Source organism: Siniperca chuatsi, linkage group LG15 (assembly GCF_020085105.1).
Source record: "Siniperca chuatsi isolate FFG_IHB_CAS linkage group LG15, ASM2008510v1, whole genome shotgun sequence".
In the NCBI taxonomy this organism is placed as follows: domain Eukaryota; kingdom Metazoa; phylum Chordata; class Actinopteri; order Centrarchiformes; family Sinipercidae; genus Siniperca; species Siniperca chuatsi.
The window spans coordinates 9,357,509-9,370,746 of record NC_058056.1 but is presented as its reverse complement, the minus strand read 5'-3'; the positions used below and the strand labels follow the sequence as shown (position 1 = coordinate 9,370,746).

At 39.9% G+C, this 13,238-nt stretch overlaps 1 protein-coding gene across 13 annotated transcripts in view; it reads right to left on the bottom strand.

Annotated features, from left to right (window-relative positions):
• Positions 1-3,455: 3,455 nt before the first annotated feature.
• The window catches only part of kiaa1109 (KIAA1109 ortholog), a 73,051-nt gene continuing 63,268 nt past the window's right edge, over positions 3,456-13,238 (bottom strand). For all 13 annotated transcript variants that reach the window (XM_044165727.1, XM_044165728.1, XM_044165734.1 and 10 more), the window contains 9 exons: positions 11,891-12,048; positions 10,686-10,875; positions 10,227-10,444; positions 9,583-9,834; positions 9,189-9,392; positions 8,004-8,198; positions 6,384-6,518; positions 5,435-5,600; positions 3,456-4,373 (listed from right to left, as the gene is read on the bottom strand). In XM_044165727.1, the coding sequence (XP_044021662.1) occupies positions 4,157-4,373; positions 5,435-5,600; positions 6,384-6,518; positions 8,004-8,198; positions 9,189-9,392; positions 9,583-9,834; positions 10,227-10,444; positions 10,686-10,875; positions 11,891-12,048 (1,735 nt within the window). In that variant the 3' untranslated portion in view covers positions 3,456-4,156. The remainder of the gene's footprint in view (positions 4,374-5,434; positions 5,601-6,383; positions 6,519-8,003; positions 8,199-9,188; positions 9,393-9,582; positions 9,835-10,226; positions 10,445-10,685; positions 10,876-11,890; positions 12,049-13,238) is intronic.

Below are 13,238 nucleotides of genomic sequence, written 5' to 3'. Positions count from 1 at the left end.
TGCTCATTTGTATTAAGACAGTTTAGTTGCTGTACATCATAACGGTGCTCTGCAGTATTCAATTTAATGCAGTTCAGTCTTTATTGTCCCACACAGGCACATTTGTTCTGTAGGGCAAGACTTAGAAGACAGCTTTGAAGAGGTTTCAAACACTCTTAAAGGTATCATGTCGTTGCTCTTTCTATCCATCATTAGACTAATGAGGACTTTCATAACAGGGCGGTAATTTGAAAAAGATGCGATAAGTATTCTTCCCTAAAAAGCTGAAATCATTAGGTTTGCGAAGATAATAGTTTTTGAAGCAACATAATCAACGTTTCTTGCGTAGGTGTATTTTGGGCTGAGTGGAGCTGTGCATGGGATGAGAGAAGAGTCTTTTTGAAAAATGCCCTATGTATAGATTGAATAGAAAACAATAAACAAGGACATCACTCGAGATAATGTTTTGAATGAGTAGTTAATACATTTGTACCTTTGGCCTTCTTTTGTAAAGGGTTTATAAGAAGTAACTAAAAGCTTTATTAATGGCTAATAAATCATTTAGTAATATACATCAATTACAAGCCATTAATTAGAGGAATTTTGGGTTGTCAGATTGTGACAAATCCCTTTGGCTGCTGTGCTTTCTATTTGGTAATAATGCAGCTGCACATGTTGCACAAGACTGCAGTTAAAAATGTTAAGGCATAGTTCAACAGTTTTGGGTAATACGCTTATTTGCTTTCTTGCCAAGAGTTAAATGGTTAAATAAGAGTGCTGGACTGTTTCTTGGCTGAGCCCATATAACCACAACTTCTCCATTTTACACTTCAGTTTTTGTACAAATAGAGATACAGAATGTTAATTAGTGAGCTTTGGACAGAGCCAGGCTAACTGTTTCCCCATTTCCAGTCTTTATGCTAAGCTAAGCTAATCGTCTCCTGACCGTAGCTTACTATTTAGTGTATAGACATTAGAGTAGTATTAATTTTCTCATCTAACGCTTGGCAAGAAATCCAGTTCAGTTGATTTTGGCGGATTTTGAAACTTTGGATAGAGCCAGTCTAGCTGGTTCCAGTCTTTATGCTAAGCTAAGCTAAGCTAACCATCTCCTGGCTGTCAGCTTCATATTTAACAGACAGATATGAGTGGCATTGATCTTTTCGTCTAACTCTCAGCAAGAAAGCAAATAAGAAAGCGTATTACCTAAAATATGTTGAACAATTTCTTTAACAAGTTATTAATAAAGGTGATTTTTATATTACATAATATATAATACATTTTACTTATAGACACTTTATTAAAGGTGCCTTCTTAGATGGTGGTACCCAACTCTTACATCACCCTTTATCCATTCTCATATGTGTATGCATTTTATGGAGCTATTTTGGTAAAAAAAATGTTTTTGTCCCATTTGGACACATTTTATTGTGTAGGGTGAAGTTTAAAAGACCTTGATTAATTTAAAACATTATTTATGATATCCTGTCTGTTTGGTTTCTATACACTGTCAGCTCCCTGCTAATGAAGACTTTCATTCTGGAGAGAGAATATGCATTTTCCTAAAACTGCATATAGGAAACTGTCAAAAGCTCAACTAGTATCTGGTTCACTTCAAAGCTTAAAACCCTTTATGTTGAAAATGTCTGTATTCTGCGGATGAAATATTCAAACATTTTCCAGCATGCCCTCCTAGACTGTCTTAACTCCACTTCTCCCACATTATAAATTACCTTTTTATTATGTTTTACACTCTGTACATCCACCTAAGGAAGGAAGGAAGTGTCTATCATATGCTGGTCACTTATTGCTTTATGTCAGGTTTCCTTGAATGGGCAGTCCAGAGCTCAGTGAAGACTCTCTGTGCACAGTTTGATCCCGGGGCCGGAAGGACAGAGGCAGGCAATTTAAGCGGTTCAACATCTCTGGTCACTTCATGACTTTTTAATGTTTTCTATCCTGTTTCTATTTTATAATTCAGTAGCAGGACAGTGTACTGTAGGGAGCCGATGTATCATTAAGGAGGAGTTCTGATTGTGGGCCGACTGGCTTTTAACTCCATCTACTGGTCACTCATGTGGCTTTCATGTTAATAAGTATATACTGTAGCTCTGTGAAGTGAAAGAAATAAAAGAAGTGCAGTGGAGTGATATGTAAAATAGAAATCACATCAAAGGAAAGCGCGTTCAGCAGGCAGAATACAAATCTAAAATAATGTCCGGCCCAGGCAAGCTTTGAGTGTGCTCTCACACTGAGCTGTCTGGGCTTCCTCAGGTGACACTGCTGTAATCTCACAGCAGACATCACAGAGGAAACCCGCAGTTCTCTTCCTCTCCACAGTGCCACCGTGCTCTCCTTCACCCGCCAACGCACCATCAAAAATGCAAAATCGTGGCATGGAACCAAAAGTGGAACACGGCTCATGGTGAGGGGGGATATCACAGTGGAAGAGATTAGCGCTGGTGGGGGGGGGGGGAGTCTTAGAGTCAAAGTACTGTATTAACAGAATCCTGCAGTGAGAACAGCAGGCTTTTTATGGATAGGGGGGGCGAGGTGGTGGGGAGGTAACATTTGAGGAAACTAGTAGAAGTTGTTATAAATTACGTGGATTAAGTGAATCTTGTAGACTTGCGCATGCACTCATCAAGTGACCTAAAAACCCAGAGCAGAAACAAATCCCCGCCTGAAGAAAGAAAATGTATTACTGCTGATGCCATTAAAGCTTTGATTCAAACAATAGGAGACATTTTCAAGCAAAACATAACCCATTCCCAGTTCATTAAAGTTTCATTTGAAGTTCTGAACACCTGGCTGACAGCCGTTTCCTGGGAGAAATCCTTTGCCACACTAAGTGATGCATTTCACGGATTGAAAAATGAGCAGAAAAAGCCACAATTGCTCTTAGAGAACAATAAGAGCGCCACCTACAGGAGCTAAACTTCACTTATAATACGAAATCACTGCTCTTCCTTGGGTTGTTGGGGATCCCACAAGGGACAGATTAAAAAAAGAATGGTCAAATTTGAAGCAGCAGAGTCCTAATTTTGAGTCCCTTGTGTGAGTCAAGCTCCAAAAACACTGGATCCTACATTTCCCAGAATGCAACCAATAACATCATTTTTTGACTGGTAAATGCCCACGTCTTACAAATTCCATACTCCCCAGTTTGTTAATTCCTGCATTCTGTTATACATTACGTCCAATCCAAGGCCAAGATGACCCTGATGACATCACTATGACATCATCAGTTGTTTTTTTTCGGACTTCAGAACTCTCCTCTAGAGCCACAGAAGACATTATACAACTGTTTTCACAATAGTACTCATGACGAGAAAACTGACCTTGGCGCGTAAAATCGGTGGAGTGCGCTTTTAACAGAATTTTTACACCATTTCTAAAACTTTAAATAACAATACCTGTTAAAAGTATTAGTTAACCAACTGAACGCTCCAAAATAACAGACCTTGAGCCTCATCTAAAATTGAATGGCAATATTTTTATTAAGTTAGGAAATCAACACATTTAAGAAATTTAATTATATACACTGGTTCTACTGTATGGATTAAAAAAAGACAAAAATAAGCTTGACACACCAAGCTAATACATGATATAGACTTTGCATTTCACATACCCATAAATGATCTTGGTTCAAATTATAATTACAAGTTTATGTCATCCTCATGACTGAGTGGATGATGTGCCGTAACCTCAGAGTATTCATTTGTTCACATCAAAAGGATCAAGAACACTGTCACTGAACTGTTCTTAAATATCTTAAAACTACGCTATAAAATACATAAAGCATATCTACCATGTGTTCCATGGGAAACAAAGAAAAGGCAATGGTTTAAGAAATCATTTCTCATGAAATATTGGTAAGCCTTAAAATAAACTTTCAAGCGATTTCAGTAAGGTCATTTACAACAGGTAAAAGAGGCAGGGTTTTACCATTAAAGCAGTCAAATAATACTAACATTTGCTACTTTGTTCAAAATATACAGAAAATAACATTGGTGCAAAACGCGTCAGTCAGAGTCGCTAGTGGTATGCGCCACAGTAAACAACTATGCTGAAAATCACAGGGTGTAGCAAGTAAAATTAGACCAAGTGTTGTACAGTAGTGGCCATTGTAATACAGTAATCCAGTGTTTGTGACCTGTAGAGAACTTCTGTGGTATTAGTGTTCCTCTTTGTCTCTGCCTTTCTTGTCCTTCTCGTCCTGCAGGGCGGTGCCCAGTTTCTTGATGAGCACTGACAGCACCTTGTCCAGCGGGTCCATCACGCCCCTCTGCAGCCACTTGGGAATCGTAGTCCTGGCGTGGTGGAAGCCCAGTTTTTGCAAGATGTAGTCCACACCCACTGGGTCAATCTTACGTCCTGTCCAGGAGATAAGCCTGAAAATAGAGGAAATGTTTCCTTTAGTCAATGCTAAATGCATTTCAGACAGTTTATGCTAATTACCGGAGAATGATTTACACTCAAAACTACAGACTCATTTGTTCTTTACAAATGACTTCAGTCCCTCACTAACAGTGGTAGAACGTAGCTCAGTACAATTACTCAAGTACTGTACTTAATTAAAGTTTTGAAAATTTAATTAAGTATTTCCATTTTCTGCTACTTTATACTTCTACTGTATTTTTACTCCACTACATTATTTAACAATTGTAGTACTAGTTACTTTGGTGATTAAGTTATTATATACAGAATCTATGATGAATTTATAAAATACATTGCATTGCTACAGATTCATCTATCATGTATTCAAATTTAAAATTAGCTCCACCTCAACCACCTGCAACATACAACGCTGCTTACGCATTCATGCATTACTAATAATAATATAAATAGATACTTTTGATACTTTAAGTACATTTTACTGCCAATACTTACATACTTAACTTATTTTTACAGTATTTTTTAACATCATGGTATTACTACTTAAGTAAAGGAATACTCTAAATCCACAGCTCACTGAATAGCTGTCACTCACAATTCACAACTCAAAGTTTACACAAGCCCAACAAACGTGATGAAAACAGCTTGAAATGGGATTTTGGTGCGTCCTTTATGTTGTTTTCAAAGAAGCCTATATTCTACTGTTTCTACTAGAAATAGCAGAATTAGTATCAACACTCAGCTGCTTGCATTGTATGCTCTTTCTACTATAAATAGTAGAAATACCAAGACTCCAAGTTAATGGTCTTATACAATGCTGCGCGACAGCTTTGTATATTTGGAATTGTTTGTTTGGTATGTGCGTCATTGTGGGAATGTAGTGTGTCACAAATGCTCTTCTGTTTTCTCCTCTGCCGGTTTTGAATGAGCATTATTCGTGACTGAGCATTATGACATCATATGAAAGGGTGTGCGTCTGATCACAAAAAAACTAAACTAAACAAAAAAAAACAAAAAAACACTCCAAATGCCACTGGTGCGGTGGAGCAGAGCTGACCTGAGAGTCGGCTCCAAGTGCCAGGTGTTGCACATGAACTCCCTCCAGTCCACCGTGGTGTAGTTTATGCCGTCGTCCTTGTCCTTGTCTGTGGAGCTGTCGTCATGCAGGGCTGTGGGGCTCTTCTGGCCTGGCCGAGCCGCGAACATCCTCGGGGCAAAAAGGGCTGAGGACAGACGGGGGAGCGGAGAGGCAATAAGCTTGTTGCTTCGCACGCTCCACTGCCCTGATGTTTTCTTTTTAACGTGGCAAACACATTCTTCAACAACAACATCCAGAAGTAGAGCACAATAAACATTCATTAATATACCTGAAAGCACAGTCGGCACCTTGATAGTTTAGATCCAGACATTCTATTCACATTCAAATGCCCATCTGCCCTATTTTAATTAATCAGGATTCATCTTCACCGCTCACCTCTTCTCTCTTTCTATTCAGCTGCAGAATCAACAGAACAAAGTCATGGCACTATTTTAATTGTCATGAAGAATGCAAGGTTGTCGGCATAAAGAGTGCTAATTTTTTTCCTGTCTGACAATAGGAAACCCATTAAAATGCTGCCTGCACTGGGCTCTCTGACCTCCCCGCTGTGTGTGAAAATAACACTCAGCTTCCTGCGTTTCATGCTGCTCTCTAAAATGTGTCCAACAGCATACAAACAGCTTCACGGGTACGGAGGCAGACAGATGTGGTTCATCTTGTTATTTCTCTTTGGATAGTTTGATGAGTCATTTTCTTGACATGCTGTACAATGCATTGTTCAGAAGCTTGAAAGCATTTTCCACTCTTGAATAAAATCATTTTCATTGCTACACCTGTTGTAGATGACTCATGAATTTGTCCCAGAGAGTTTGGACAGTTGAAATGACTAAACAATGTTTATTTTCTCACTGACTGACTGAGTGAAAGGACTGTGGAATGAATGAATGACTGTTGGAAAGACAAAAACCTTTCTCCTTCTCCTTCAGGTAGGCAGACACCAGGTCATGAAGAAACATGATGAGCTCAGCGTCCATGGTGACGCAGATGTGGTCTGTGAATTCTGTCACCACGCTGCACTCCACTTTGGGTTTGCTGTTAGAGTCTGGAACAAAGCAAAAAATGTAAGATCTGGACCAGAGACAAACAACTGATTCTTTTACACTTCTGCTTAAAAGTTGCTAAAGCCTGCTTTAGTGTCAAGTGCACAATAATGTCCATAACAAGCTGGGGTTAACAGGCGTGTTGCTTTGGCAAAGCCATTCTTACAACTTCAAAATACAAATAGTCGGTTAGTCCAGGGTTAGCACTATTGGAATTGGATCACGGAATAGCAGCTGAACATACTATGGACTGACAAATCACTGAATAGGTTGAAACTGGGCCCTCTGAAACTGCAGAAAAATGGGTTCCCACAATATTTAGAGCCCAATTGCACAGTTGTGGGTCAAAAATGATCTAAGGTCACTTAAGCTTTTCTGGACTGGACTATTTGGGGGGAAAAATGGTTACATGGTTACATGCAACACTGTGGGGACATTTTATCATTTAATTATTCTAAAACGCTTTCAAATGTAAAGAAACACATTTGGTGTATAATTATACTGTTTTAATCTATGTTAAAATAGCCATTATTGAAGGAACAAAGAAAAACATCAATATAACAGGTGACTCCAAACTTTTGAACGGTAGTTTACTTAAACTTCCTCAGTGATTACATTTGAAGGATTTTATTCAAAAATCCTACATTTCCATTTGGCAAATGTTGCTTCCTAAATCACAGATTTCATTCTTAACACATAGCTGCTTTGTAAGCAGTGGTGTTAACATGACTCCTAATCTGAACACTCTGGGGGAAAAAAAGAAAGAAAGGGGGATCAAAATCAATGCAGCAGAACCAGAAATATCATGTTTTTTATTCCTCACATTCTACTTCCTTGGCAAACCTGGCCCCTACATTACCCATAATGCAACTCGACCCCCGACAGTTCAGTCAGAGATTCGGGTGTGTTATGCTAGTAGCGGCTAATGTAGCCTTGAGCCAGCATGCAGCACAGATGAGGAGCTTCTTCCTAACTCCACACCCACAGATTGTTTTCATTTTCTAACTTGTAGTCTTCAGGCCCAGCCGACGCGGCTTGGGACTTGAGGCAATTTATCAGACTTCAGCTAGTATGGAATGGAGCTAGAAAAAGCTTTATACAACTTCATCACATGTGCAGTAGTATAGTACTCCCCATTTTTCATTATCAACTACAAATGTCGCCGAAAGGTGACAAGTTTGCAGCATGTGTATAGAGTTAGTGTGTAACATGGAACTGGGACACACTGTGTTTTGTCAGATGAGGTGTGTTTGTTACAAATGCTTGACACCTGACTTTTGATTGAAACCACATTTCTTTAAACCAGATTGAAAAATAGAACAATTTTTTTTGTTGTACAAATAAAATATTACCGTGCAGCAAAGTTGATGCGATTGTCCTGAGGTCATGGAAGTCAAGTCAATTGACACAGTATTTGCTGACTAAAGTGATAAAAGGATACAGACCTGAAAACAGTCAGAAAAAACAACAGTGGGGCCCAGTCTTACCTGTTAGAGAAGGTTCATCAGGATCCTGTACGTGGATGGACTTGAAGTCCAGTTGCATTCTGGGAAGAGCAAAGATTGTCTCAGTTTCATGGTTGTAGCTGGAGGTGCTGCGGAAGCTGCTCAGCAGACTCGAGCTTTTGGCAGCCGCTCCGCTCTCTTGGTTGTTGGCTTCCACGTTCCTGAGCAAGTTCAACTCTGAAACAAGAGATAACACACGTCAAAACTCTTTTGAGTTGAAGGTCATGTTCACACTTACCTACGTTTCTGCTTTGTTAAATACTATCTGCGCCTATTTTACATTTAAGATAACAGGCAGCAGCTGCAAGGAAAGGGGGACAGAAGGTAGCTCTTTTGGAGAAGAAACGCTGCGTCTGTCTTCTTTTAGTCAGAGCTGTTTGAGGTTGAGAAAAGTTTGAAGTTTGAGAAGAGACTACAATGAAGCAACCATTTACACTCAGCTGCCACTTTATTAGGTACACCTAGCTAAATGAATGCAGTTTAATACACCAAATCTGCAATAAATTCTAACTTCATTAAGGTAAGAATATTCAGTTTTTGTTGATACTATCTTAGAGTAAGTGTTGATTGAACTTTATCCCATTATACTGAGAGGTGTTTCCAATATTTCTTCTACCACATTTATACCAATAAGGGTAGTGTGTATGTGCTGAAACATGCAGTGTGGGTATTTAGGGATGAACTGATCCGATACGCAGGATCAATATCGGCTATAATACTGAGGTTACTGAGCAGGTAACCTCGCCAAGGTGTGACCAATCCACAATTAAAGAATAAGTTCACATTTTTCAAGTCTGTCTTAAAACAACACTCACATGCCAACATCTACAATGAAACTGGATCTCTTGCATTGTACATGTTGGCATGTAAGTGTTGTTTTAAGACAAAATGTGATCTTATCCTTTAATACAGTTTTTTTTTTGCCAGTGTCATTATAAAATTGAGTGGTTCTACTATCAGTCATGGCAGGCCGCCAGCCATGGAAGCCTGACCTAAAAATGATTCCAATGAGCTCCACACAGTGAAGTATACAGATTTTAAATTTGAGAAAAAGAGGGCATTTGTATCAGATCGGTACTCAGATTCGACAGAGTTGAGGTATCGAGAAAGACAAGGTTGGATCGTGCATCCCTATTTGTGATGACAGGATACAAAATAAATGGTTACCTTCATTCCTCATGGCAGTGACGTAGTTGAACCATTCTTTGACTGTGGCGACTCCATGTGGGGGGTTTTCATGCCGCCGGCGGGTTATTTTGGTTATGGTGGCCATGGGGCTTTCGAGTGCACCGCAGGGTTTGGTCACCATAGTGTTATGACCAAGATGGAAATCCAGTGTCTGAACAATGTAGGTAGAATCATCTTTGGAGCCTGGAGGTGACAGAAACAAAAGCCAGTTATCAAAAAAGGGGATAATAGTGCCAAACCCAAGTGTATAAATGCAAAACTAATTGAGCTGCTGAAAAAAACATTTTCACTGCTGATTGTTATTTTTATTATGTAATTATTTTTCAACACCATTTATACAATGGAAGGCCCTGAAATGAACACTTTTTCTCACCGTCTTCCCAGATCTTCTGTGCCTCTGTCCAGAAGGCGATGTTGGGCTCTTCCAGGTGGAACAGAGCCCACGACTTGGAGCGGAAGTTGGGTCCGTGGAAGCAGGCCAGGGTCATGTGATTTCCATGGAGGCTCATTGAACCGCCCAGCTGCACGGCGTCCTCCGGCAGAGGCATCTGGAAGAGGGAGATGTGGCAGCCGGCGATTACCTTCAGCACCCCGGGCCAGTGGCGGTGATGGGCTGCATCCATGTCTGTGTGACAAAGACAGGAGACACAAAATGAGGGGGGGGGGTTAGGCAAATAAATCAATTCTAACCTGAACATGATGCATGCTGCTGGTGATCAGTTTTTGTGTATTATGTTGTTTTCATCCTTATCGAGCCTCCAGTCTTTCTAAATGCATGCTGCTTGTGCTTTTTGTTTGTTTCTAATTATCTCCTGAGCATGTTTGATTACATTCAGTTGCTGAACCACCTTGTCAACTGTTTGAAAAAGTGGTATACAAATTAAGCTTATTAGAATTACAAATCATTTCACTTCCTATAACTAGCACGACTGCCTAAGACACTTGCTGTGCATACCTTATGATGCCACAGTCTGCATTGCATATTTCACCCAGCAGTATAGAAAAAGGCATGCTTACAAAGCTCTGCAGCTCCTTTCTCAGTGTTGATGACAGGGGTTTTGGGGGGCAGGTAGGGGCCAGGGCCCCAGGTGGACAGGGCCCGCTTGCTGGTGTCGAACTGCTGAGTGAAAAACTCCTGCAGCTTCATGCCGATCTTGATGAGGTCTGGCGTGGTGGAGCGTGAAATGATCACCTGGAAAATGTCCCACTGCAGGTCTCCATGAACGAAGATTTCACTGCAAGGATGGAGGGAGAGGGAGAGGGAGGGAGGGAGGGAGGGAGGGAGGGAAAAGGTGAGAAACAGAGATACAAGACAGTACAGATTGAAGAAAACATAAAAAGGCAAATAAAAGGCAGAAGGAAATAGTGTAGATTAATCACTGCATCTGGAATATTATTTGTATCTGTATCATCATTTTGTTACACTGGCAGAAGTGTTGTGTTACGTGATAAGCTTCTGCTGACATCATTTCACACCTTTTCTCTGATAGGCTGGTGTCAACGGTGCACAGGTTGACCTTCCATTCGTCCTGCAGCTGCAGGTCAGCATTGCTGAAAACTCCCATCAGGATGCTGGAGCCCATGTAGTCCACACGCGCCTCCGTCGACCCCATGGTGATCTGGATCTTATGGCTGGGTTGCTGGTTGGGGTGTTCGGAGATGTGGGCTAGAAGACAGTAATTGGTTAGCACTGTGGCGTTAAGTGACCACTTATACAGTGAGGTGGCCATCAAACTGGATGAGAGAAAAACTGGTTTTGGAGAAAATTTGGAAGGAAACTGGGTTTATTTAAATTTAACTAGCAGTACTCTTTGGACCAGAACATCCACTAGATTGCAAAGCTGTTCACCCCCAAGAGTTTTTACATAATTTTTTTGCCAAAAATTGAGATGATGTCATGATGATTAAATTTAAATAAACAAAACACTAAAACGGTATTCCAATTTCTACATGATTTCCATATTTTTCCTTTTAAAAATACTATGTATTGTAGACTGGAGGTTGCATAACAAAATCAGTATGAAAAAAGATGAGCATATTCACACACTCATGTTTTCCACAAACATCTGTCAATTTAAAATGAAGTGATTAATTTAGCAATTTTGCTTAATTTATTTAAATTTCCTAAGCTTAAAAATATTTAACTCTCTTCAGTATCAATAACAGGTCTTTTTCTTGGGCAATAATTAAAATGTTTCATTTTCAAAATGATTTTGCTTTACAAAGAACAGCGTTAAAAGTCAAGGGCAGTGAACAGAGTGGAATCTGCTACATAAAGTAGAAATGTATCAATGATAAGCATTACATGCAAAGCAGCAGGAGGAGAAATAAAGTGTCATGAATACTCATAAACTCATGGTCTGAAGAAATACACATTTCTAAATACATTCTATTTATAAATGTATGTAACATGTAAATATGTCCTGTATTAGCTTATTTAAATACCAAATGCAATATATTAAATAAAGTATACATTTACACAGTGACTGTGAGAAAACAAGTGAGAACTTCTTTTTAAGCCTGTATTCTATCCCTGCACGGCTCCCAGTGTTGTGCGAGAACTCTGCACTGAACTCTGGCTCGGTTCCACATCCACAGTTTACACTTTGCTACAACAAGAGCTGCTAATGAGTTGTGGAAAAACACCAGATGCCTGAAAAATTGATGCTTTGTTTACTTACAGACCATCTCCAGGGTGTTCACGTCTATATTGCCACCCACCACCCCGCCCTTGGAGTCGAGCTTGGAGCGGCCGAGGCCGACAGACATGCTGATCTCTCGGTCCCGGTTGCTGCCGACAGACAGTCGGCCCTGACTCTTCAGCCCGCTGGTCGTCCAGCTGCAGGTGCAAACACAACTGTGAGCGCTCCTGAACTGCTGCTGAATAATGCAGAAGTGCTCTCTATGAAACATAAATGAAATCTCATTGCGAGAACTTCCCCAGCACTGAACACAGGTGACTGAAAAGGAAAAGACCAGCCAACCTCGAGTATTAAATCTGCTTCACAAGTCAACATTACAGCTTTTCAGGCCAACATGTCATTATGTACTTTAGCAATTACGTCATTATCTCAACGTGTCAATTCAATATGTTGTTATTAGGCCACTTGTTAGTACAGCTTTGTGGTTAACCTTTTGTGTCAATACAATTCCTGCTTTAAACAAAGACTACACCTATGCATAAATGTTTTTATGACGGAAGAATATTCTGAAGTCCTAAATAATTTAGACATGGAGGCCTAGTACCTTGACTTGGTGAGGAGGAGGCAAGAGACGTATGTGTTGCTCAGAGAGCCCACACATTTCCAGAGTAGAAGATGTTTTTTACTTTACAAAGACGCAGAGCTCATAAAACAGTACTGCGTTAGTTGTGAGGGTGTTGTGTTCGTCAATGATTCAGCAGGATTTTCTGCAATTCTGCCTTAACTGTAGAGATGAGAGTTGTAACGACTGCATATTCTGGTGACCAGTAAGATGCAACAGTATACAAGAGATGAATGGAGCCCATAACAGTAGGCGATAAAGGAGCATATGGGCTGGACTATCAGATGTTGAATGGATGTGTAGCAGGAGATAAAAGTGCATAGTGCAGCAAGGAGACAGTGTAGTAGCCCATTACTCCAATAAACGTAAATAAATGATACTGACAATGTCCAGCTTAGTCAATAACATTTTTAGCTTTATTCTTAGATTTATATCTTTTCTATACATTTACTTTCTCCATAGATTCTTTCACACTAAAGCAGTGTTTTCTAGCCAGCATTATAAAATGTGACTGGGCAATCTTTGTCCAACAGGACACCAACAGCAGGAGTCAATTCACTAAAAATAGCGATTTTTTTATCATTCAAAGCTTTTACTGGTGACATGAATCCCTCATAGACACATTTGCCAGAATTCTTACTCTGAGGCCAATTTTATGCGACACTCAGATGATTTATCTATACAAGCCCTGAGGGTGGAAATGTTACCAATGTCTGTTTATGTATAAATATTTATTAACTATTGCATCATCTGTTATATTTCTTT